The sequence below is a fragment of the Lynx canadensis genome, chromosome C1 (assembly GCF_007474595.2).
Source record: "Lynx canadensis isolate LIC74 chromosome C1, mLynCan4.pri.v2, whole genome shotgun sequence".
In the NCBI taxonomy this organism is placed as follows: domain Eukaryota; kingdom Metazoa; phylum Chordata; class Mammalia; order Carnivora; family Felidae; genus Lynx; species Lynx canadensis.
Window position 1 is genome coordinate 200,340,563 of NC_044310.1, and position 24,545 is coordinate 200,365,107.

The 24,545-nt window shown below is 46.1% G+C and overlaps 1 protein-coding gene across 1 annotated transcript in view; it reads right to left on the minus strand.

Moving 5' to 3' along the window:
• Nucleotides 1-1,019: 1,019 nt before the first annotated feature.
• MARCHF4 (membrane associated ring-CH-type finger 4) overlaps nucleotides 1,020-24,545 on the minus strand; it is a 108,957-nt gene continuing 85,431 nt past the window's right edge. Inside the window, exons 3-4 of the mRNA XM_030327980.1 lie at nucleotides 21,488-21,680; nucleotides 1,020-2,880 (exon numbers count right to left, since the gene is read on the minus strand). Of these exons, the coding sequence (XP_030183840.1) occupies nucleotides 2,531-2,880; nucleotides 21,488-21,680 (543 nt within the window). The 3' untranslated portion in view covers nucleotides 1,020-2,530. The remainder of the gene's footprint in view (nucleotides 2,881-21,487; nucleotides 21,681-24,545) is intronic.

Consider the following 24,545-nt stretch of genomic DNA (forward strand, 5'->3'; position numbering starts at 1 on the left):
GTTTTGATTATATGCCTATTTTGTTGCATTCAAGTATTTTTGGGAAATAATCTAACACATCTACATTTTCCATAAATACTGAATTAAACTGAATGGCCCATTCCTAGAACCCGTAGAAAAATAGACACCTTTACTTGTACCATTTTGTCAGTTTTCACTTGTTTTCTTTTAAATTTTGTAAATGTTTTTTTTTTTATTTTTGAGAGAGAGTGAGACAGAGTGTGAGTGGGGGAGGGGCAGAGAGAGAGGAAGACACGGAATCGGAAGCCCGCTCCAGGCTCCGAGCTGTCAGCCCAGAGCCTGACATGGGGCTCGAACTCACGAACTGTGAGATCATGACCTGAGCCAAAGTCAGACACTTAACTGACTGAGCCACCCAGGCGCCCCGGTTTCACTTGTTTTGTATGTTTTCCTTGTATGTGGGCTTTGGCCTCTCACCAATTATTATTTCCTTTCTGAGCTGCTGGACTGTAAGCTCCACCAGGGGAGGAACCTTCCTAAGCCTGTGCATTTCCCACTGAGGAAGGACATTGCCTGGCCTGTTGCTGACCTGACTCAGAAGGGCCTGGGAAAATTGAAGGGAGGAAGGGTCTTATCTGCTGCCTGGTGATATATGCAAGCCCTCTCTCAGAGCCCTGCCCCGGGAGCTTTTTTTCTGATGTTCGACAGAAAACTTTCATGGGAATGAGGTCCTAACACATTCCTTGGCCTGTGTTTCTCTCAGCTTCTCTGAAATGACCCGATGGGGTAAAATTTCTCCACATTTCTTCCAGCACTAATGATCTCTGCTTCTAGGAGTCCTGGGCAGAAATTTAAAGAGAGTTTGTGAGTTGTTCCTCTTTTTAATCTTGAAGGAATCCATCTTGTAGGAAGCCAGAAAGAAGACACTAGGGGTGGAACAGACAAAAAAGAGAGAGAGAGAGAGAGAAGGGAAGGCAAGATTATGCCATAGAGGGAGAGCTGGGCAGAAGAAGGGAAAACTCACATATAGAAAAGGACACTAATGATAGGGAAAGAAATTTTATTTTCAAGCTTTTAAGAGAATAATACAAACAACAGAGAGTTTTAAAAAACCCTAAAAACTAGTTTAAAAAAGTACTTGACAGTGTCCCTTTAATACCCATGGATGGCGCGGCCATTGTGCATTGACAATGAGAAACTGTGCAGGTGACCACCCCAGTGGCCTTGCTGGCAAGGCCCCAGGAACCAGCAGTCTGGGCTGGAGGGACAGTGCTCCCTGACAGGGTCCCTGGGCCCTGCCTCGCTGCATGGGAGGGACCGGGGAGTATGTAGCACTGAGGGATTACACCCTCGGGTGAGGGTCCCAAGTTGCAGGGAATACTTAGATTGGTCTCCACTCCACTCCTTGGGACACATCCAGCCAATTTCTTCCCATCTGCTACAACAGCTATCCTGGGGGGCCCCTGGGTGGGAGGTGCTCTGCCCTAGGGGGCCCTGGGTCTCTGCATGCGCCAAAGCAGGAGAAGGCATGACATTGAGCATGTCCTGGCCATGGGCAGGGTTGGGTGGTTGGGAAAGTCGCTCCTGGATTGACAGCTTTGAAGGCTGAAGCCACAGCAGCAGGACTGTGCTTGAGATACCCACAGGAAATCTGTACTTTTCTCTAGTTGTGTGTGTGTGTGTGTTTCTTGTAAACATCTTTGAGCCAAACCACCAGAAAATAAAGTAACAAGGGCACAAAAAGACACCCATCTCCAAACCTAAACCCTCTTTGAGCCCATCGGAAACTGGGAGTTCCCGGTTTGGAAGGAAGCCGAAATCTCCCTCCCTCTGGGGGCCCACACCAACATCTCCCTCCCTGCACCTTGCCCCAGAGCCCCTAAAGCCATCTGAGTCAGGAATCCTGCCCACCCAGACGAGCCCAGGAGCCACAAATGCCATCTGTCATCCTTGCCAGCCCACACCCATCCCTCTCCCTCCCCACCACTGCCCCAAAACAGCCCAGTGGAGAAACAAACAAACTCAAGGGGAAAACAAGGCAGGCTACAGTGCTTTTCCTTTGCACACTCTTTGCCCCTTTGCATTTTTTTCTCCCACCACTTGCGCACACAGGGACGCCACCCGCCCACCCACCTCACCGTCGCCCTTCCCAAGCCTCCTTTTCTCCCAGGTGCTCTCACCCGAGGGTAGTAATCCCAGGTGGATGGGCACATCTGGGATTTTTGTCCTTGTGTTTTGTTACGTTCAAGCTGTATTGCGCTTCCTTGTTGAGTTTGTACTGGTTCTTCTTGCTCTTGGAGGATGGGGGTTGACCGATTAGAATCACGAAAAGCGCCCTGGACACCCGACTCACTCGCTCCAGCTCTGACCCTGCCTCCAGGGCCCCCTTTAGGCCCACCGCCTTCTGCCTGCCCTCTGCTCCGGCCCCTGGGATGCCACTTTGCCTCCCCACACCTGCTCCCCAGACTGTGGCCTGCCAGGCCTTGGCCCCTTCCTGGCCCAGCCTCCCCATCTCTGTGCATGGTCACGGCCTCCTTTCCAGGTCTCTCCCCTCACACTGTCGTGACCCTCATGACAAGCTCCCGGCTCCGCCCTGGGGGCCCCGCTGTTCATGGGGTCGTAAGTGACTCAAGATGTGCAGGATGGTGTAAGCACAGTGGTGATCGGACAGAGGGCCTGAGGGGTGGGCTGGCCGCCCTGGCAGGCCTTCCTCAGGGCCGGGGGCACCCACAACCTCCTCTTCGGAGGAGGGGACATCAGCCTGGGTGGATGAGGAGGTCCGGGGGTTTGTCCTGCCTCCTGACTTTTGATCTTCCAGGTCTTTCGTCCTGTCATAGTTCAGCACTTTCCACTGCTGGTTGACAGCCTGCCACCGTTTAAAGATGCGGTACACAGAGGGTCCCTCGTGCACGATGAGACCTGGAGGGGCAGGGAGGGAGAGAGAAAAGGACAAGAAAGAGACAGGACGTCACTGCTGGAAAAATGGTCTCCCTATGCTTACACACAGATGTACACATTGGGGCAAGTGGATTTGTATCGGTTTGATTTGTTCTTTTCAAACCTCCCTTTCAAATCTGAGCCCCTGTATGCCTAGGCTTCACGAGTCTTCAGAAATAGAAGGTGGAAGGCTACCACACGAGTTCAGGAAATGGTCCAGTGCCTACATGCAACGCGTTTGCCCACCTCTCCTCCACCCCTCCCACTTCCCGGCTTGACAAAACCCCAAGTCATCATCTGTTGAAGCATAATATAAATATATTTTCCTCCCTCTACCATGTAGCCATGGCACCAGGCATTGAGCAGATGTTGAATGAACCGTGTGCTTTCAAAGGCACCATGAAAGATACCAAGGGTCATTCCATACCTGCTAGATGATGTCTGGAATTACATTGGTTAACTCTTCGCTATTTAACAAATAGTCGAATTCTCTTGAAACACACCCCTGGGAAGGAGAGCTTTGATACAGTTCTACTGGCCAGAAGCAGTGTAGAGTCAGAAAGAAGCCATACCAGACAACCGGAAGATAAATATTATGTGCCTACTATGTGCCAAGCACTAGGTGTAGTGCAGTGAGCAGGACAGGCAGAGTCCTGCCCTCCAAGAGCTTATATTCTAGCAGAGAGACAATAGCAGGCACACAAGCAAACTGATAAGACTATTTCAGGCGATGGCAATTCTATGAGGAAGATGAAATAGGGTTAAATAGCCACTGGCTGCAGATACTGAGGGTCCTGCTTTATCGAAAGGATGGTGAATAAGGAGGTGGTATTTACACTGAGACATAAATGATGAGAAGGGGGGACCATGCAAAGATCTGGAGAGAGAGCATGTTGGTGGTAGGAACTGCTAGTGCAAAGGCCAGGAGGTGGGAATGGAATGCATGTGCATCAGAAAGAAGGTCAACGTGGCCAGGATGCAGTGATGAGCGGGAAGTACAAGGAGATAAGGGGGCACAGAGGGGCACAATATGATGAGCCTTATAAGCCATGGCAAGGGATTTCTGTTTTGTCCTGAGTATAATGGGAAGCCATTGAAGGGTTTTAAGGGAGGGGTGAGGGGTGATGTGATCTAGTTTACCCTGCAGAAAGTTCATTCTGGCTCCTGTGAAACAATAAACTGATGAGGGAGAACAGTAGGAGCAGGCGACCAAGCAGGAAGTGATGTAGTGATTCAAGCAGGAACAGATGGTGGTCTCTACCAGGGTTATAGCAGTAGGTTGCATGAAAAATTGTGTGGTCAGGACGTATGTAGAGGCAGAGCTCACAGGCTTGCTGACAGATAAGTTGTGAGGTCAAGTGAAAAATCTGGACAGCCCAGGAGCTTTTGGCCAACAATACACTATGGTGTGCCATTTACTGAGATGTGGATAGCATGAGGGCAGGGGGGGAGGATTTATGTGGTGGTGGCCATGACTATATTAGTTTCCTACTGTTGTTGTAACAATGACCACACACTCAGTGGCTTAAACACACAAGTGTTCTCTTATAGTTCTGGAGACAGAAGTCTATAGTGAACGTATCAGAGGGCTGGTTCTTTCTGGTGGCTTTGAGAGGAGAATCCATCTTCTTGCCTTTAAGCTTCTAGAAGACACCTGCATTCCCTGTCTCTTTCCTACATCACTCCACCTCTTTGTTCCAATGTCACATCTCCTACCCTTCTGTCGTTGTCTCTTTCTGCATCTCTCTTATAAGAACCTTGTGATTACAAGTCCACCCAGATGACCCAGAATACCCTCCTCATTTCAAGAGTCTTAAATTAGTCATGTCTGCAAGTCCCTTTTGCCATAAAAGGTAACATTAACAGGCTCCAAGGATTAGGACCTGGATCTTTGGGGGGTCATTATTCAGCCTACCACAGTGATTAATAGTTATATTTGATTATGGTAAATTTAGATGTCTGTTAGAAATGTCACTGGAAGGGCCAGGTATACAGTTGAACATATGAGTCTGAAGGTTAGAGAGAGGTCTGGCCTGGAGGTAGAAGTCATCAGTGTAGAGGTAGAATCTGAAGTCTCAGGAATGGCCCAGGAAGGCAGACAGATTAGAAAGAGGGACAATGACAGATTCCTGGGCCTTTTGATATATAGAATTTTGGCGGAGGTAGAGCCAGCAAAGGAGGTCCTGAATGAGCAATAATAGCATAGAAGCAAGCAGCAAGTGGTAAAGACCCAGAAAATCCAGAGAAGGAACGCATTTCAATAAAAAGAGTGTGCTAACTCTTAAATTCTGTTGAGAAAACAGCTCATGTGGAATGAGGGGTGACCACTGCCTTGGTGGGCACAGGTGGAAGGAGGTTGATAGAAATCAAGTAGTTCTCATCCAAGTGTCTTTTTCTTCTAGATTCATCAGTTAAGATGGAAGGGATACAGGAGGAAGTGTTGAAGATTATTGGGGAGAAGAAAAAGGGGGAAATTATTGTCTTAGAAAAGTGGGAGACTGAATTTACAAAGGAGATATGGTAGAATTGTCTGACAGTGCTCAGCAACCATTTGAGGTTTGTGGCCACAAATTTGAGGTGAGTTGTATAGTTTTTCTCCATAACTTCAACTGCTGGCTAGGTGCACCTATGGAGTAAGAAAGTTGGGTTTCATTAGTGTAGACTTTTTCTGTGAAAGAAAGACAAGAGAAGACATAAGATTTACGGATGTTGGCAAGGGAGGGATTATTAAACTGACCCATGGAGTCTGAGCTGGAGAGGAGGAAAGGGATACACAAAAGTGATAAAGAATAATGAAAAAAGGAAAAATGGAAAGTAATAGGGTCAATGCCAAGAGTTCTCTTTGAAGTTATAGAATTGCTAGAGTCAGTGAGCTACAAGGATAGGGGTGTGGAGTGATGGGCAGAGTGGGATGTTTAAATCCAGATTTTGGAAGTGGGTATTGTCTTGTGATGATGAGGTCTAGATAATGTCCACTTGAGCAGAGGCTGAGGTGGGCTAGAGGAAAAGGCTTGTGGAGTAAAGAGATAACCAAAGAGTTGGACAGGTTATCTGTATCAGCCATCCTCAGTGCTATTAGGACAAATGTCCCCTTTTTATAATAGGTATAGTTTAATATTCCCTTTCCTATCCTGAAGTGAAATTCATAAGGTAATATAAGCTACTATGGTTTCTTTTTTAAAAATAAATTAATATAATGCACTGACAAATAATGTAAAAAAGAACAAAGGAGACGTCATTTAGACCAGACAATATAAGTTTCAGCATAAATTCTAGGGCACAACTACATTAGAAAACAAACAAAAACCTCAAACATTTCTGAAATGCCCCCCTAGGAGATGGTACCACCTCCACTGAGAGGCACTGATCATAGAGATGCTGAAGACAAGAATACTGGGAGGGAGTGCATGAACCAGCTGCACCCAGGAATGGGAGGAGTGAGTAGGCAGCCAACAGCCAACAGCATCAACAAGGGGAAAGGGACAATCAAATATGATGATATGCACTTCAAAGGGGCTGGGGCTTCTGAAGGATAAAGGAAGAGAGGTGGTTTGGAAGGGGTGATGGAGAACAAGAAGGATGCCGACCTCACCTCCAGTCCCCGTATAATACAGGATATGGGAGAAAAAGCAGCTACCACTTGAGAAAGCAAGAAACAGTGTCCTCAGAAGAAGCTGTTGCCATGAAAGGAACACTCAGAGAAGTTGCTGGTGACAGGCCATGACATCCAGAGGAAGGGCTGGGAAGATGAAGCCAGCTAAGGGATGGGCAGAATAGGAAAGTGATGATTGTCCATATTGTGAGAGTGGTGCAGGAAGCTGGGCCCTGTGATGGGGAGTGAGATGACTCGGGATTCACCCTGCAGCAACTGTCAGTGTAGGGATGGCTGCTGGCCTGGCCTCTGGAGGGAAGAGCTGACTCACAGGAGCAAACAGTGATGAGTCACTCCAGCATCCTCAATGTCAAGCAAAGAGACCAGATGGAAACCTCTCAGTGCTCCTCCAACCTTGAACACACTGTGATTCTAGGAGACAAGATAGCCACCCACCACCGCTCCTTCTTCTAGTATGACAATAGTTCCTGAGATTGCACTCTGGCCACATGTTTTCAAAAGTTTGTTGGAGAGACCATCTCCCTGTGACCCAGTTGTTCCCAATCTTTTGGGTCACATGCCCCTTTGAGGATCTGATGAAGGCTAAGGACCATCTCCCTGGAACACAAACCAGACATAAGAATTTAGGATTCATATATCTTCTGAAGACCATCTATGGATCCCTATTTGTGGCCTGATTCTAGACAAGGAGACCTCCTCTCTGCCCCTTGTCTCATCATTCTCTCCCAGTGTACCGGCCCTCATCACTTCCTTCAACCTTGTGAATATGAGTCCTGTGGCACTGCTTCATTCATATGTTGATTAGTTCCACAAGCTCTTTTCCCTGTGCGGTAAGCCCCTCGAGGACTGAGTCCAGGAATGGTTGAGGCCTGGGCAGTCAACACAGTAACAGGAGTTTAATGAAGCCTTGGTGATGATGGAGGAGATAGGGGCCTCAGGGAGAGAGAAGCAGAATCTTTTGAAGCCCCAAACTAACTCTTTCCAATAAGAGCCATACACTTGATTCTTAATTAGCTTCTTGATCACACAATTTTACCCTGATTGAAGAGGGTGGCTTAAATTTTTGGTCTGAATGCTGCCTTCTAATTATCTAACAGTCTAGTGATCAGGAAGTAATTAAACCACTTTAATGGATAGGAGGCTGAAGGGGAGAAAGTGCACCTGTTTTTGTAGATAATGCTTGTTTGGCAAAAGTGGGAAAAGCACAAACTACCTTATTTGCATCCACTCCCCTTAGTTCTTCCTCTGCTTCCCGCTCTACAAATTACTTATTGATTCCTTGGCTTGTGGAATAAAAAGAATAAAAAAAAAAAAATGGAGGAAGATGGGTGGGGCTCATCTAATTGGGACAGGTGAAAATAGGCAAGTTGAAGAGTTGGGAGAGAAGGAAGATGAGTTGGAAATGGCAGTGGATGGAGAGAGAGGATGAAATTAGAATAGGAGGGAAAGAAGTTATTGGTGAAGGGAGGCAGAGAAATAGTAGAAGAGGATGGAACATTATAATGCATGGCAATACCAGAAACTCAGTAAGTTTTGATTCACTGGGTGCTTCTCTCAAGTTGTTTTCTTTTTCTTTTTTTTTTTTTAAGTTTATTTATTTTTTTTAGAGAGAGAGCTTAGGAGGGGCAGAGAGAGAGAGGGAGAGTGAGAATCCCAAGCAGGCTCCGTGTTGTCAGTGCAGGGCCCGACATGGGGCTTGATCTCACAAACTGTGAGATCATGACCTGAGCCGAAATCAAGAGTCAGATGCTTAACCAATTGAGCCACTTAGGCGCCCCTCTGGGGTTGTTTTCTATTTAATTTAATAGTTACCTTGTAACCACCCACAAGGTGCCCCACCCTGGGCTGTATTGTTGGGACATCCAGTCCCAGAAGAATTGCCACCTTCATCTCCCTAATGTGTCTCCACCTTTGGGGGCAACTCTTCCTCATAGAGCTGGAGGATCCTTAAGTGTCAGAACCCTTTGCTTGTCATCATATCCCTCCCCTGAGCCTCCAGCTGAAGCGGCCCTTTGGTTAGCCCATGAGGAGCGAAGGAAGGTGGCCATTGTGAGTGGGTGGTCCTGTCTGCTTGGCTCCCTCTGCCCCTAAGTCGCTGATGACACAGCTTTGTCAGGGAGTCCTCAATCCTTGGTTGGGATTGGCCTCCCAATCATGGCCTGCTGAATTTTGGCCACTGGCTCTTGCTGTGTCCCAAGCAGTGAGATACAATTTAATTCTATTTAGGTGATATTTCCTGAGTACCTACTATGTGCTTCTTTGAACACCTGTGATAGGACAAAAAAACTTGTTCTTATTATATACGGAGGTAACAGGCCAAGGTTAACTGAGAAGCCTGCAGAGAAGCCTCCGGCCCCTCAGCAATGCCAAAATCCCTTCCTCCCACCCCCTATTTCCTGTTACTATCCTGATCTAAGTGGCAAAAAAGTTGCAGACAATTCTACAACAGTGCTTCTCAAACTTTAGCATGCATCAAAATCAGCCAGGGACCTTGTTAGAACCCAGATTTCTGGGCTCTGGCCCAAGAGTCTGAATCAGGAGGTCTTGGTTGAGGCCTACGAATTTGCATTTCTAAGATGCTCTTGAGTGACACTGATCCTGCCTGTGTGTAGAGCACACTTGAGTAACACTGCCTAGAACATGATCCTTGTCGTGGCCTACTGCCTCATGGAAGGCTCGAGATTTTGATCAAATAAAGAGCGGTGGGTAATTTTTAAAAAATCTCTGGTTCCCGATGCAGTAGACACGAAGATGTGAGGCAACTAAAGAAATGGATGCTTCTTCTTCTGGACCCAAAGAACTTTGGGTCCCATGTTTTAGAGGCAACTTGCCAGTGAACGTGCATCGGACATGCAGAGTAGCTACCACTTTCTGGCCTTGTGGATTTAGGTAAGTCACTTCCTCTTCTGAGCCTCAGTATTTCTGTCAGTAAATTGGGACTGATACCACCTTTCTTATAGGGTTGTTATGAGATTAGATGAGGTAATGAGTCGTATGTGCTGATGCTTGGCACTGTGCCTGGCCACATGATATTGAGTATTGGGGGGTGGGGTGGGGATGGAGATGACAAAAGAGGAAAAGCTCACTCATATCTTTTCCTCCTTCGCCAACCCTGTTCCCACGCACAAGCACCTGTTCTTCGTCTCCTAATTGTCCTTCCCAATCCTCAGTCTGAGTCATTGTTTACAGATGAACAAGATGCTGGAGCCAAAAGGAGCTCTGGAGGCCAGCTGATCCTGCAGATGTGGTGACAAGCCTCCACTCCTGCCTCCTCTCCCCCTGCCAGGAGCCTTCAGCAGTGCCAGTGGGGGAATGCTCCCCGCCTGCAGGGCTGTCCACTGTCACACAGCTGCGGGGCAGGACTTACACGGAAGGCCACCACTGCCAAACTCCTCTTCCGGACATTACCCCTCGAGAGCCCAGCCCTGTCAGAATCTGCACTAAAGAACCTGTCGGGCAAGTGTGGGAAAGATCAGTCTAACCAGCTAGGGTTTTGTGGGTTTTTTTGCAGGGGAGTGGGGTGGTTAGGAAGTGGCGTTGTGAGGTGACATTGGCAGCGCCTCCACCTCCCCAGTATTCATGGTGACAGCTTTGTGCTTCTCAGAAGTGTAACCAGAATGTTCTTCTGGGAGTCTCCCTATGGATGATGAGATGTGGATCCAGGGGCCTCATTTGGGCAGGCTCCCCTTGACTCAAATGCTTTGGGTCCTGGTTTGGCCTACTCTTTCAGCAATAAAGACCCAAAGGACAGAAGATACTGAAAGCCTTCAATGAGGGTGAAGCAAAATCACCTTCCCCTTCCGTTTCCATCCCGTTGATGCCTTGTCAGTGTCCAGGGAGAGGCTGTCCCCTTGGCAGTGACTTCTATTACAATTCCCTTCCTAGCAGGGTCCTTGCTGGATTGGTTGACCTTGGTCATGCCGTACAGAATGTCTCTAAACCCATCAGGGCCAGAACCTTGCTGGTCCCTCTGCCCACCCAGGGCATTGCAGAGACCTGTGAGAAGACCTCAGCTAGAAAATCATGAAGAGCACTGACGCTCCTTGAAAGGAATGTGCTCAACTCGGTAGGACTGGGCAGGGAAGAGAGATATCCTCGGAGCCCCAAATATCCCTGCATTGGTATATGTGAGGGGTCCATGCCTGCAACTGTGTGTGTGAAGCTGATTCCCAAGATACTGTAGCCTTTGCCTATGAGACTTCTCTACAAAGCTCAGGGCTCTCACTATCTGGACTGAAACTACCAGAATTGCATTGCTCAGTCACTCTAGGTGATGGTGATGAAGGTCACAGTGGCGATGATGATGATGGCAATGGTGACAATAGCAAGTACTTATGGAATGCTTGCTATGTTCTGTCACTCCAGCAGGGCTTTGCAAAAAATACAAATAAATAAATAAATAAATAGGCTTTGCAAATCTAGTGTACCTCTCACAGAAAGCCCATAACGTAGGTGGTATTATCTGCACTTGACAGAAGAGGAAACTGAGCTTGGAGAGGCTTAGCATCCTGCCCACAGACACACAGCTTGTCCATGTTGGGGGAACGTACACTCAGGTTCATCTGAAACAGAACAGTGCTGTGTGCCTGGGCTGCTGCTGCCTTCATGCTGCAGGTCATGTGCTCCCCCAGAGACAGCAGTTATGGAGATCTTTTTTTATAATAATCTGTAGGTATGAGTATACAATTTCTACTTGAATTTCTAATACACTGTCTTTTGTACTTTGTGTTTTGATGTATATGTGTTACATTGTTATAATAGAGTAGTTAAGGATATGGGCTTTGAAATCAGATGAAACCAGGTTCTACTTATATGGCCTTGGGTGATTTACCTCTTAGTCTCAATTTTTCTTATCAGGAAAATGGGCATTTTAATAGTAACTACATCATAAGGTTATAGGGAATAAATAAGATAATGCACGTAAAGTACTTTTTAGTGTTTGGTACATAATGAAGAATAAATTTTGGTTCTTATTTTATAAGCATTATTACGAAGTAAGTTCCACACGGCTTCATCTCAAAGGAGTTATGTTAAAGTTACAAAAGTAGTTTATTTAAGCAAATAGGCCCAAATTCTAAAAAGTGTTGTCTTTTAAAATCCTGGGATTTTAGGGGCGCTTGGGTGGCTCAGTCCGTTGAGCGTCTGACTTTGGCTCAGGTCATGATCTCACGGTTCATGAGTTCAAACCTCACATTGGGCTTGCTGCTCACAGCAAGGAGCCTGCTCTGTATTCTCTCTCTCTCTCTCTCTCTCTCTCTCAAAAATAATAATTAAACATTAAAAAATGTTAAAATAAAATAAAATAGAATAAAATAGAATCCTGGGATTTTAATTTTTGTTTTACAACTTTTTTTAGCAGAGTCACACCGAATGTGGGGCTTGAACTCATACTCATGACCCTGAGATCAAGACTCACAGGCTCTACCGACTGAGCCAGCCAGGTGCCCCTAAAATCCTGGCATTTTAAAAGATTACCCTGGCAAACTGGGACACTCTCTCTTAGGCTATCCTAGTTCAGAGCATTTCTGGAAATTTCTCAATGACATAGCCTGTGACAGACATGACTAACTGTCCACCAAAAACCCACTCTTCTCTTCTCAGTAGAGAGCTGCCACTGAGAAGGAATTACATTTTTAGCACTTTGCATCCACGGGAGCCAGGTGACCAGCATTTCATGTGAACATGAATCAGGCCAAGGTTAAAGAATGGGTATGAGGGGGAAAGTGTGTGTGTGTGTGTGTGCGCCTTATCCATGCTCACTTTTATTTTCTATTAGCTGGAGATAAAAGACTCAAGAGCCTAGGGGACTGTGGCCACAAAATGGAAGAAGCCTATGTCCCTGAATCTGTGTGAAGGAGAATCTCCCACTGATCAGGAGCTTCCTACTGCATTAAATCACTGAAATTATATACACTTATTATATGTGTAATTTGCTGGGGTTACACTAAGATACCTTCAGCGCCAGGGTGGGGGCCATAAGAGAAAAGCAGGTTTTGGCTCAGTGGCATATTTCATGGCATCCCTAAAATCTATAATTGGCTCAAGCAGCTACCTGATTTACCAGATTCGGGCTTTTTCTAGCCATAGACCCACTGTCAATGGACAGACACGCCATTGCCTGCAGACATGGCTGCAGGCATTTAAGACAGTTCCCAAGAGGTGTTCCTAAAATATTTTGAGCACTGTCAGCACACTGCAATAAATGAATTGCCTCCCCAGGGGTCTCCTTTGAGGGGGACAGTGCTCACTTAGCGTGTCTGCTTCTAAATTCGTCATCTTCATTTTCGGAGCATCTAACAGCTCAGCGGTGGAGAGAGGTAGCCTTGCATAGGATGCCCTGGGTGGGGGGAGGCAGAGAGTGGGTAGACTAGGAACTAACAGTTAATCTGGAAAGTTGGAGAAGTCACATGCATTTAATGGAACACGGATTGAAACATCATCTTGCCCATTTATGTGGCTGGCACTTATCAGTTGTTTGGTCTGGCCAAACATTATTGGGAATCCCCCCCCAAAGCCACAGTTGTCAACCTCTGAGAATTATGACATCTTCTCACAATGGAAGGGACTTCAGAATCCTAGAATGTCAGATCTAGAAGGACTTGCAAGTTATCCGGCTCAACCCTCTCATTTTATAAATGAGTTAACCGAGCTATAAAAAAAAAAAAAAAAAAAAAAAAAAACCATGAAGTAACTTACCCAAGGTCATCAAGGTTGTTAGTGGCTAATCTAGTCTTCAGACCTAAATTTCCTATTTCCCAGTCTCTCTAGGGCACCAGGCTGCCTTCTCCATATTTTCAGTTTCCTAATCAGGGAATTAAAAGGTTTGACAGATGGGGTCATTTCTAGCCTGAGGGAAGGAAGACAGGAAGGAATCTTTGTGCCATGTATGTGTTTTTAGTTAATGTGAATTAAAATTAAGTTTGAAAAATAATGTTTATCTTCTCCTGCTGCTCCCCACCTTTGCCCACTTCCTATAAATCAGAATTTGAGTTCCTTTATCTCAGAGGGCAGGCACCAGTTATCTCTAAATTATAGGAAAAGACCTCAAGGAACAGCACACAGAGGAAGCTTTAACAAAAGATTTCCTATAATTTTGTTAATTACCATAGTCCACTGTTTTAAAGGTTTGGAACAATCTCAGAAATGTTGTTTTCCTTCCTTTCCTTGACCACATCCTACTCACGAGTAAAAAAAAAAACAAAAACAAACAAACATGATAAGCGTGAGGTCCGCATTTTTGCAGATTTGACTTTTGGGTGGTCAATCTCTTGAGTCTGTAGAGTGAAAAAAAAATGTTTTTGGTGCCAAAGACCTTAATTAATTTGCTCTTGTTAAATCCTAATAACTTGACCTACTGGAGCAGAGACTGGCCCATTTGTTTGCTGCGAGATTCTGTCAAGCTTCTCTGCTGGGGCAGACAGCGTCATTAGAGATGACGGAAGAGGGGGCAGGTGTCATGAAGACATTCAATGTAATCAGATCTTCTCATTGAGAGGACACCGGTGAGGAAACCAAAAACCTTCCAGAAGAGGCACTGCTCCAAATAACAGCAGACTCTCAATTATATGAGGACATGAGGTCTGGCTCTCTAGGCTGTGACGGGCTTCTGGTTTTAACAGTACCAGCAAACCTTTACAGAGTGAGGAATAAACCTTTATTCCTAGGGGAATCTACCTGACCAAGTGCTACCCAGCCAGGTCACTGATTTTTATGAACTCCTGCTCCTTTATGTATCCATCTTTTCAACACTCTCACAACCCTTGGAGGGTGGTATTACTATCCCATTTCTCAGATGAGAAAAGGAAAGCAGAGAGTGGTTATGCAAATCGCTTGAGGTCCCAAGGTTAGTAAGAAACTGAGCAATATGTTGCCTGACCATTATGCAGCATGCTCCCACCGCTCCTTCCAGAAACTTGACACTCTGGGTTTTACGACTCATTCCCTCCTATTTTCCTCATTCTCTGTCTTCATCCATCTTTTAAGTGTTTAATACTCCCCAGATCTCCATCCTTAGGCACCCACTCTTTGAAAGCTCCTCCTAAGTTATCTTGTCAAAACCCACAGCTTTACCCACCTTCTTGTTGACCCCCAAACCCATGCTCAAGTTTTATTATCCAACTACCTACAGAAATCTTTCTTTACCTCTGCCCTTCTCTTTAGTCACCAATCCTCATCAGAACTGGTCCAGCGCCCTCAAATCCTTCCTCTACGAACAAGAGGCCATAAAAGGCCCTTTCCTTCTTTCTACCCCTGCAAGGAGACTCTTTCCTGGCATAGCCTTCTCTTTGCAGCCCAAAATGCACTCCATGTGTCTTGCTTCTCTTCTACTGCAAACTCTTCACCTAGGAATTACCTCTTACCGCCTAGGTTTTAGGCTCACAGTGGTCCTTTTGTTTGGTGCTTTTGCCAGAGATACACCTTTCGTTCACCTTGGCTTCACCCAATTGCCAGCCCCACTCTCATGCTCAGCTATGGCATCCAGTCTCCACTCAAACCAGAGCCCTGGGGTTTCTGCTTGCTTCAAAGTTCATACAGCCCTATCTCATCCACATCCTTAGTGCTTCCCAAAGTCATCCCGTACACTTCTTCCCCACTGCACTTTTTCACATTTCTTTTCTTTTTGTTCAGACTATGACAAGCATTTTCCAACTGGCCCCTCCCTGCCTCTCTAGTCTGTCCAGCTCTTGGCCATCCTCCCCATAGTTGCCAAAGTTATCTCTTTAAAACACACATACATCTGACCATACTTCTTTCCTATATAAAAGATTGAAAAGAAAGATTTCTTATCGATGCCGCTCTATCACCAACAGGGTAAAGTCTGAACTCCTTAGCACATGATTCCTGACACTGTGGGATTTGGCTCCACCAACCTCCATATCCTTATGGCCCATCACCCACCTTCCTACTCTGGCTCTTGACACTGAGCCATCCATACAAGCATGCTCCAAGTTTCCCAAGTGTACCTGGTTCTCTCAAGTATCTGTGCTTCTACACATGCTAGTCCCTCTGCCTAGAATGTTCTTTCCCACTCTTCTGGACACACTTCGACCTATCTTTCAAAACTAGCTGAAGGATAGGGTTCCTCCCTTCATAAAGCTTTCCTGGACTCCTCCAAGAGAGAGGTAATTGCTCTCTGTTTTGTTCCGCCTTTCTCTACATCTTATCCCGGCTCCCACTGTGCTATGATTTATTTGTAGAGTATGAGCTCCGGGAGGGCAAAGATTCTTGTCTCATTCATTATTTTATTAAATTTCCCTAGTTTCAGGAACAAAACCAGACAGCCAGGAGATGCTACTGAATGAACAGATATGACCCTTCTGAGCCCCTTCTAACTCAGTCATCTTCTGTGTTCACTTATCTCTGTGTCCCAGCTCTTATTATTGACATAAATGATTAACTTGTCTACTACCCCAGTGAAATGTAAGATCCCTGAGAGCAAGTGACTCTCTTATTGGGAGTGCCCTTTCAATAAATATTTTTTCGTCAATGAATGGATTCCCTAAGTTCATGTTGACCAGGGGATTTAGCTTCCCCTGCCCAAATTCCCTTCACCAGAGGAGAGATAAACCACCCAAATTTCATCTCAACTTCTTAAGCCACTCTCTCAGTTGGTATCAGAATAGCACTGATCAAAAGGGAAGTGTAACAATGGCTAACTCCCAAGACCCTGAATACAGGACAGGAGCAGCTAGGGCTCACTAAATTTCTTATTGCTCAGCTATTACCCTATGGGTGAAGGTATTACTGGACCAATTTCCCCTCAAGCTGCCTCCCCATCTGAGCTCTGCATTTGCAATTCCACAGAGCAATCAGAGATAAAAAAAATAGGCAGTAGAAGTCACCCTGGAATTGGAGCCCAAGGTTCTTGGTCCAATTCTCAGCTCTGCTATTTGTTTAGCTATGTGTCCTGGAGCACAATTACTTGAAAGCTTTTCTCACTTGTTAAATATGGATCATAATACTTACCCTGCTTATCTTTTAGGGTTATTGTGCCCTTTCTCAGTTCTTCTCTGCCCTTTAGGGATTTGGTGCTTTGCTCTGTCCACAGCAACTTAGTTTTGGTTTTTCACAGTGGCATGGATTGGTCTAGGAAGTTAGGACTCTAAGCCAAGAGATGTTTAATCTGTAGGGGTGGTTTGTATCCAAGAATGTACAACCTTTTCATATAACTAAGTCTAGAGCTATTGTCCACAACCCTGGGTCCATGCTGCATCCAACAGAGAATTCAGACCTTCCTGGCACCCATTTCAGGCAAAATCCTTTGGTGAAAACCGAAGACTTTTCCCTGGAGGCCAACCAGGTGGACATAGGCATGGATGGGGCTGATGTGGCTTTGTGGCAACAAGATGACCATGTCCCAGACTCTGCATCTTCTTAGCTTCATGGCAGAGAATATCTGCTGAGCTGGTGTTGGTGACCAATGGGGTGTCTCTTTGTGTCCTTCCCACCCTTAGGAGTTTTACCTCAGAGTGCTGCTCTGATAACAAAAGTAAATCTATTTTTAAGTATTAATTAAAGCTATATATTTTATGTTTACTCAGATTCTTTACTATCTGAGGCCATTTAACAGTCTTACAGAATAGAAAATTTTTTCTTGGTGTCTGAAAACTAGCAAAAGTCCAAAGACTCATCTTAACAGATGGTCTTATTTCTTTCTTACTCAGCCTTTTGAGCTAACACATGGATAGACTCATTTTCCTTCTTCTGATGATAGATTTTTATCAGGGACTGGGTTGCTCCATCCATCCAAGGAGCTTGAGTCTATGGATATGGATACTTTTATGTGACATCTTTTTTCAGCCAACATTTCTTGAGAACACTCACATTTCCCATTATCACTTCTACCTACTTTCCAGTAAGGAATCATCTCTTCCTCTGCCCACTCTTTCAGATCATTTTCTTCCACTTTCTTAGGACTTTTGGAAGGGAAACTTCCACTTTCCCATGGGAATAAGTAAGTGACCAAGTTTTGAAACAGATGACCACCTTAATAGTAATATAGGTGCCACCCTGTAGCTCTCTTATCCATGCTGTCCATTTTTGTGCAGTAAGAAGATCACATATGTCTCATTCTGGCTCACCTAGCCAGGTCTCTGTTCCCTTTTCCAGCTCCTCTTCCTCTCATTGGTTCAGTGAAACAGGTTTGTGTGGCCAGGAGTCCAGATTCATGGATAGAGATAGGAGATGGTAGGACAGAGATGATGGCATACTTCCTCCTTCTCTCAAAACAAACTAGACCCCGGGTTGGCATTCTGTCTTGTTTGCCCTGGAAGTCTGGTAAGGTTAGTGTCAGCTGTGTTACAACATTCCTTGGGTTGGAAGTAACCCCTGACTGGTGGGTGCTTCACTGTGAATATCTGGTGGGAGTCTGTAGCTTTAGGCTTCCCAGAGTACAGTGACACTTGTAACTGTGCATGACTCTTGTGGGGAAACTCTGTCAAGGTGGACCCTGCACCCCTCGTTGTGGGTCTCCTCTCCTTCTTTCTAAGCTATTATGTTGGGGCTGAGAGACTAGCCCTACACTAGGATATGGAATGCAGCAAGGACCCACCTGCAGAGAGGGTAAGCTGGACCTGCCTTGTGGAGGCTGTGGTTCCTGTCCTAAATTCCTCTAAGTGAGTCTAGTGCTAGCTGTGCTGTCTGGTAGTTCTGTGAGTCTAAATGCCTAGTTGAGGCTAAAAATAAATATACCCCTAGAGACATTGCAGGCTCCACCTGATTGCCTCTTTCAGAGAGTCCCTAAAAGGCTGATACTTTACAACCACTTATGCAGTACTGGGTGCTTTCCCTCAACTGGCCAGAACACTACAGAAGAGAAGTGACCAGTACCTGAACTTCACCCTTAAAACCACCACCATCACCACTGATTATCATCACCATCATCAAAACCACCATCATTTCAACCACCACAAGAATTTGTGCATTTCAACTACTATCCATTACCTTCCACTCTCTTGTTTAGGTCACATATTACTCTCTTTCTGATTTTGTCTCCTAGCATTTTCTTCTATGGACAACCTATCCTAGAAAAAAAAAATGCTGAACTGAGAGTCCTCCTCTGCTGCCTGAGTCAGCCTAAGACAAATCCTTCAGTATAAGTTTCACCATCTGAAAAATGGAAAGAAAGTTATTGGCCCTGGGAAAATGCACTCAAATGGAATTAGCTCCCGTTATAATCAACAAAATGATAGAACAGTCTAAACTCTTTAAAGGTGAGCTAGTTTAAATATAAATATATCTGACCACTTTTGGACAGCACCAAAAGCAATTACAGTTCCTATGCATTCCCCTCTTGTCCGATGGCTGTCTCCAAGCAGTCACTGGCTTGTCAGAGCAGAGTGGATAGATCATGGTGTGGCTTTGCACTCTGGGAAATTATATTCCTAAAAGCTTAGAAGGAATGAAAGCAATATTAAAACTCTCAATATTTAGCTTGTTGTGCTGCTTCCAGAAATCGGGTGACTGATGTATGTATGTACATAAGAGAGAGAATTTCAGAGACAGAAGTGGGCTAGGGGGAGGCAGCTGGAGAGGAGCCAAGAAAGAGACAGAGGACATGACGGTTCTGTGGAGGCCTACTCAGTGGGAGACACTATGACAGGAGAAACCAGAGTGCCAGGAAGGCCCAAGCAGGAAAGGGTGCTGGGTGCTGGGTGGCTCAGAGCCACAAGGAGCAGGACTGTTTGTGATGGCTCTTCCTACACCTGGGTCCAGGTGCACTCAAAGTCGGAGGTGGCATCTGCAGATGTCCCATAAGAGATACTGAAGACTCCTGCTGTCTGATGCAAGAGGATAATGGAAAGAGCACTGGACCACTAATCAAGAGATCTTGCTTCAAATCATAGCTGAGCAATCTTGAGCATATCACTTCCCTTCTCTGGGCCCCACTTCTCTAAACTTCAAAACAAGAGTTGTACAGGTTGATCACATGTTCTCTTCTATGTTCACGTCTCTTGGTCTTCAAGTCTGTGGTCCCCTGAATGGTAGGTGGTATCTATGCTCCTCTTTGACTCCCATGCTCCCTCCAGGGGAGGAGCAGTATGCTTCCCTGGCCCACCCCCAACCCCCCACCTCTGATCTTGGGTTCGTTGATGACTTGCATTGGACCATGGGTTGTGGGCAGAAGACACAGTGTGCCAGTCCTCTTGTGCTTCTGCACCTGCCTAGAAGAGCACACTCAGCAGTCCCTACCTCTCCAGCCTGGGCCCCAGCATGAAGAGACACTCAGAGCAGGCTGGAACCCAATGCACAGTCAGAAGCTAAGCCGCGCCAAGCCCAGCTGAGCCACAGGCACCATGCAGACCCATGAATGGGAAATCAATGCTTGTTGTTGTGAGGCACTGCAATTCTGGAGTTGCTTGTTACCATAGCCAAAGCTGACTAATACACCACGTGTTGGGCAAGCATGTCTCACAGAAGCTCACATCAGAGACCAGTCAAAAGCCTGCCTGAAGGAGAATGAAGGGCAGCTGGAGAAGCTCCTACAGGCTCTCCACTGCTGCCCCCCTCATGCCAGAGCCATACACCTCCATATGGAGACACCCCTGGCTTCTGGCAGCAACAACCCACACCTCAGCAGGGTGGGAGGGGATTTCGGTGGAGGGGGAACTAAATTAAAATGCTCAAAGTCAAATTCCTCCTTATTCACAGTCCTCTCTCTTCCACGGTCCTCCAAAACTGGGCAGTCTGTTTCTTTCACTGTCTAGGTGCCATAAAAGGCCGCCTTAAAAAAGGCTCTGGAACTTAGGGTTGATGTATTGGTTTAGTGAGCAGGGAGAGGCAGCAAAAAGCTTAGACAAGTATCCAAGCACCAGCATCACTAGTCTCTGGCTGCTGTAATCAGCATGCAAGTCTCCAGGCCTCTCTGATTCCTAATTTAAAGAACTCCAAAGAAATCCACATAGCATCCTCCTAGCCAAATCCTAGCTAATAGATGTTTTCTTGCCAAACAGAGCAGTGTAGCATAATTGATATAATATACAAAGTAAAGCGCACAGAAGACCACTGTGGAACTTAAGTGCTGTCAGCATCATGGCCTAGGGGACAACCTGAGAGTTCCAAGTAGGATGTATGACTAGGGCTTAACCATGCTTCATGTCATTCAGAGAAAACCAGGACCTCAGTCATTTGAATGAAGACTCCATAGTTGAAAACCGTAAGCATTTGGGGGGAAAACAGAAAGACTCAGCCCTCCACCAACCAACCTAACATACTAGAAGAGGAAGGAACATAGATTTGGGGATGGTGTGAAGGAACAGGCAGGAATTAGAGTGGTGGGTTTCCAACTTTTTTCTGAAACATCGAAGACTTTAAAACAAAGTCTTACCTAGAAAAGAAACATATGTAAACGGATAAAAGTGTAAAAACTAAGGGTGAAGCAAGGGTGAAGATTCAGAGCCTCTCTGTGTTGCATTCCACTGCCCACTCCCAAAACTGGTTTCCGTGAAGCTGTGAGTGGAACACCAGGACTACATACGGTTTGAAAAACACTAGACTAGAGAAATCTTGGGTATTGTGATAGGCTCATGGAAAGCTGAGAAGGGGGGCAAGGGGCAGGTATCATCATGGCTGTTTCTGGGCATTTTGCTGGGAAGAGGATGGAATTAAATGTATAATCGTCCCTTGTTATGGCTTGGCAGCCATGGAGTACGCAACAGAGAAGAGGGCTTGCACATCCTGTCTGAGGCAGATAGTCTGACCAACTGACCTCTCTCAAGTCTTCTTAGAGGCGAGCCTCCTTATCCTTATCTTCAACTAGGCAAGAACAGATTTGCTCGGGAAAGATTTAGACATCCTTCTCTGGCCTACTTCCTCCCCCATCCCATCTACCCCTCAAGTCTAAGATGTTGGCTCCTCCTGAGCTGGAAAGTCTCAAGCCTGGTGCTTTGGCCTTTAAGAGGGAGGGATCCTGAGAGATTGGTCTAACTCACCGCCACGTGGCTCTCCACTTCCCATAGAGACAAGCCCCAGACCCACCTATGCACACCACGTCCATGAATCCGTACATCCCATAGCAGATCTGGAAGAGGAGGTCTTGGCGCTGCCATTTTGCCGAGGGACTGAAGGTCGACCAGATGAGCCAAGAGATACTGGCAATGAGGAAGAGGGAACCCAAGATGGCGGCTGCAATCTGCACCTTCTCAATGACTGTCAGAGAGATGGCCTGCCACTGCAAAGAAGAGAAGGGTGGGTTAGCTGTTGCTGGGACACCCTTACTCCATTTCCATTCCATTCTCATGCTTCTTGCTTCTGCTGCCTCGACCTCTCACCTCTGGTTCAGGATTTAATACAGGGCTTTTTAATTTGTAACACAATGGCTATTTTTACAAGTTTCTGAGTTTTATACTGCACTTTTAATATGGAGGAAACCTATAGCACACCAAATGATCAGAAATTATTGTAGGGAGTGAGTTCTGGGCAGCCATCACAGAGAAGGAAGGCCTGTATAACTGATTATGATACAGACAGAGAAATGGGAAGCAGAAAGTAAAAATGCAAAGCCAGTGTGGGTGGTATTCTAGGGCCCAGAATATTCTTTCCGGAGCAACATTGTTTATTTTCACACTAATAGGTGCTTTTCACACTAATAGGACACAGGCCTTTCTTTTGCTTATTTTCTACAACAACACCTGGCGTGTCATTTAATATAAGTGCTAGGGATTACCAATTTAACAGACAAGCCGAAGACATGGGATGTGGGGGAGAGATAAGAAAAACAATACAATTTACTGACTATATATAAACACTGAGATTTCATTTTTTAACAGAAAAAGCACCATGCTAATAGCAGTATTGATGGATGGATTGAAAACTGGGGTGTGGTGGGCTTCAACTCTGAAATTCTGTGATTCTATGGCTGGCCTAGGTAGCACAGGCGTAAGTGGACCTGGAGTTGAATTTTAGTTTGGGAATTATTCATGCTCTCACTCAACAAATATGCACTCTGCTAGGTGCTGGAGATAAAGCAGTAAGCAAAAACACGTAAGATTTCCATCCTCGTGGAATTTAAAGTCTAGAGAACACAGATGGTCAAATAAATTTATTTACAGCTGCAATTTATCAGGCATAAGAGAAGAAGGTACACGGACCTGTGAGAGCCTTTGATGGGGGATTTGACTTGTCAGAAGAAGCAATGCTTGAGTTGGGTGGGAGTTTAGGCAAGGGAGGGGGAAGAGTGCTCTAGGCACAGGAGAAGGCATGTGCAAAGGTCCTGTGGCAGCAAAAGCATAGTGAACATGAAAACCTGGAAGAAGGCCAGAGTGGGTGGAACAGAGAAAGCAAAAGGGAGTGTGGGGTGAGACAGCTGGGAAAATAAGAGAAGATCATGTGGAATCTTGAAGAATATGCACAGAATTTTGGCTTTGTCCTAAGAGTAAACATGCTGCTATTGAACACTTTTAACCAGGGAAGTGACAGGATCAGATGTGGGAAGGTAGAGGGCGGGACAGTCTTCTGATTGTAAGGATTTGTGTAAAGCCCTGCAGAGGACAGCCCCAGCAGGCTTTTCAGCCTGAACACCCCAGGAAAAGCAGACAACCATCCATCAGCCAGTAGTAAGTCCTCGCTATGCATTAAATGGCCTGGATGGAAGCACTGATTCTGGCTCAGGAGGACTGACCAGTGGCCCCGAAGGAATTGTAACCATTGGAATACATTTCACTTGCTAGTCTAGATGTAGGACATCAGCCTTTACATTTAATTGTACAGATAGCATTCCATTACAGGTAATTGGGCCTTTAAATTTTCCACTGCTTCCCCTAGCCTAGGGTTACACAAAACAAGGGAATTTTCCAGAAGATGGCCTGATCCTACAGACTCCTCTCAAACCCTCTACCACAAATGTTTTTTCCAGCGCCTGCCTCTCTGTGAAGAGGGTCCTTAACTGAGCTTTTTGTTTTGACCACTGGGTCATCATCAACCTTCACTTTCTCCTGCTCCAGACTTTAAAACCCCCCAAATGTAGTGGCGTAGAAAGGTCCCCTTAATCCCAAGAGTCACCCTAACCCCTGATCCCCCAAGCTGGCTGTAGAACGTAAGCAGGGCCCCTGACTACTGTTTGAAGCATGATGCACAAGGAACAGGGTGGGGTGCTGTGGCTGGGCTCTTCTGTCTGTCCCATGTGAGCCCCCACAAGAGTTGTGGGGAACAGAGCAGCAAAGAGCGAGCAGAGAACAAGAGAGCTCTGAACTCTCAAAGGGAAAGTTGGTGAGGGGAGAAGGGTTCCAAACGAGGTTCTGATCATGGGATCAGGAGACCCTCCCCGTCCTGGCCTCCTGTGCCACAGCACCAGTGAACGGAAGAGCCTGAGGACTGGATGTTTCCTTTCGCACCAGGAAGGGTCCCTGAGCAAGGAGTCGGGACCTGGTTCTGGCAGAGCTCTGCCCCAGCCTGTGCAGTGTGGCCTCACAGAAGTCAGTAAGTCACGAGGACTGTCAGTTTTCCCTTTCATAAAAAATGGAAATAATTGGTCCTGCCCATGTCCTAGAGTATTGTGAGGGCTGAGTGAAATAGCTCTTCAATCAGAGCTTTGAACGGGACGAGCTGCCATCATCTCCACTCTTCGTTATGTTTCAGCAAAAACACAGTGATGCACGTCAAGGTGGGGGACTCCTAAATGTACCCAGCCAAGTCTTCGCCTGCACACTGGAGGTGAGAGGAGCCAGACCCCTGTATGCAAGCCTGCCCCATCAGGGCAACCCTGGGTAAATTGTGCCTCCACTGTTTCATCTGTAAATTGGGAATAACAATGCCCACTGCACTGGTTTGGTTTCAGTTTTAAATGAGATAATATGTGTGAATACTTAGTGTGACTAACTCCCTCCCCCCCTCCCACCCCACAAGCACTAACTAAACATTTATTAATGTAACTGCAGTTCAGGTGGCTCCCTCGGTTAAGCACCGACCCTTGATCTTGGCTCAGGTCACGGTCTCATGGTTCATGAGATCAAGCCTCGTGTCAGGCTCTATGCTGAGAGTGTGGAGCCTGCTTGGGATTCTCTCTCTCTCTCTCTCTCTCCCTCTCTCTCTGCCCCTT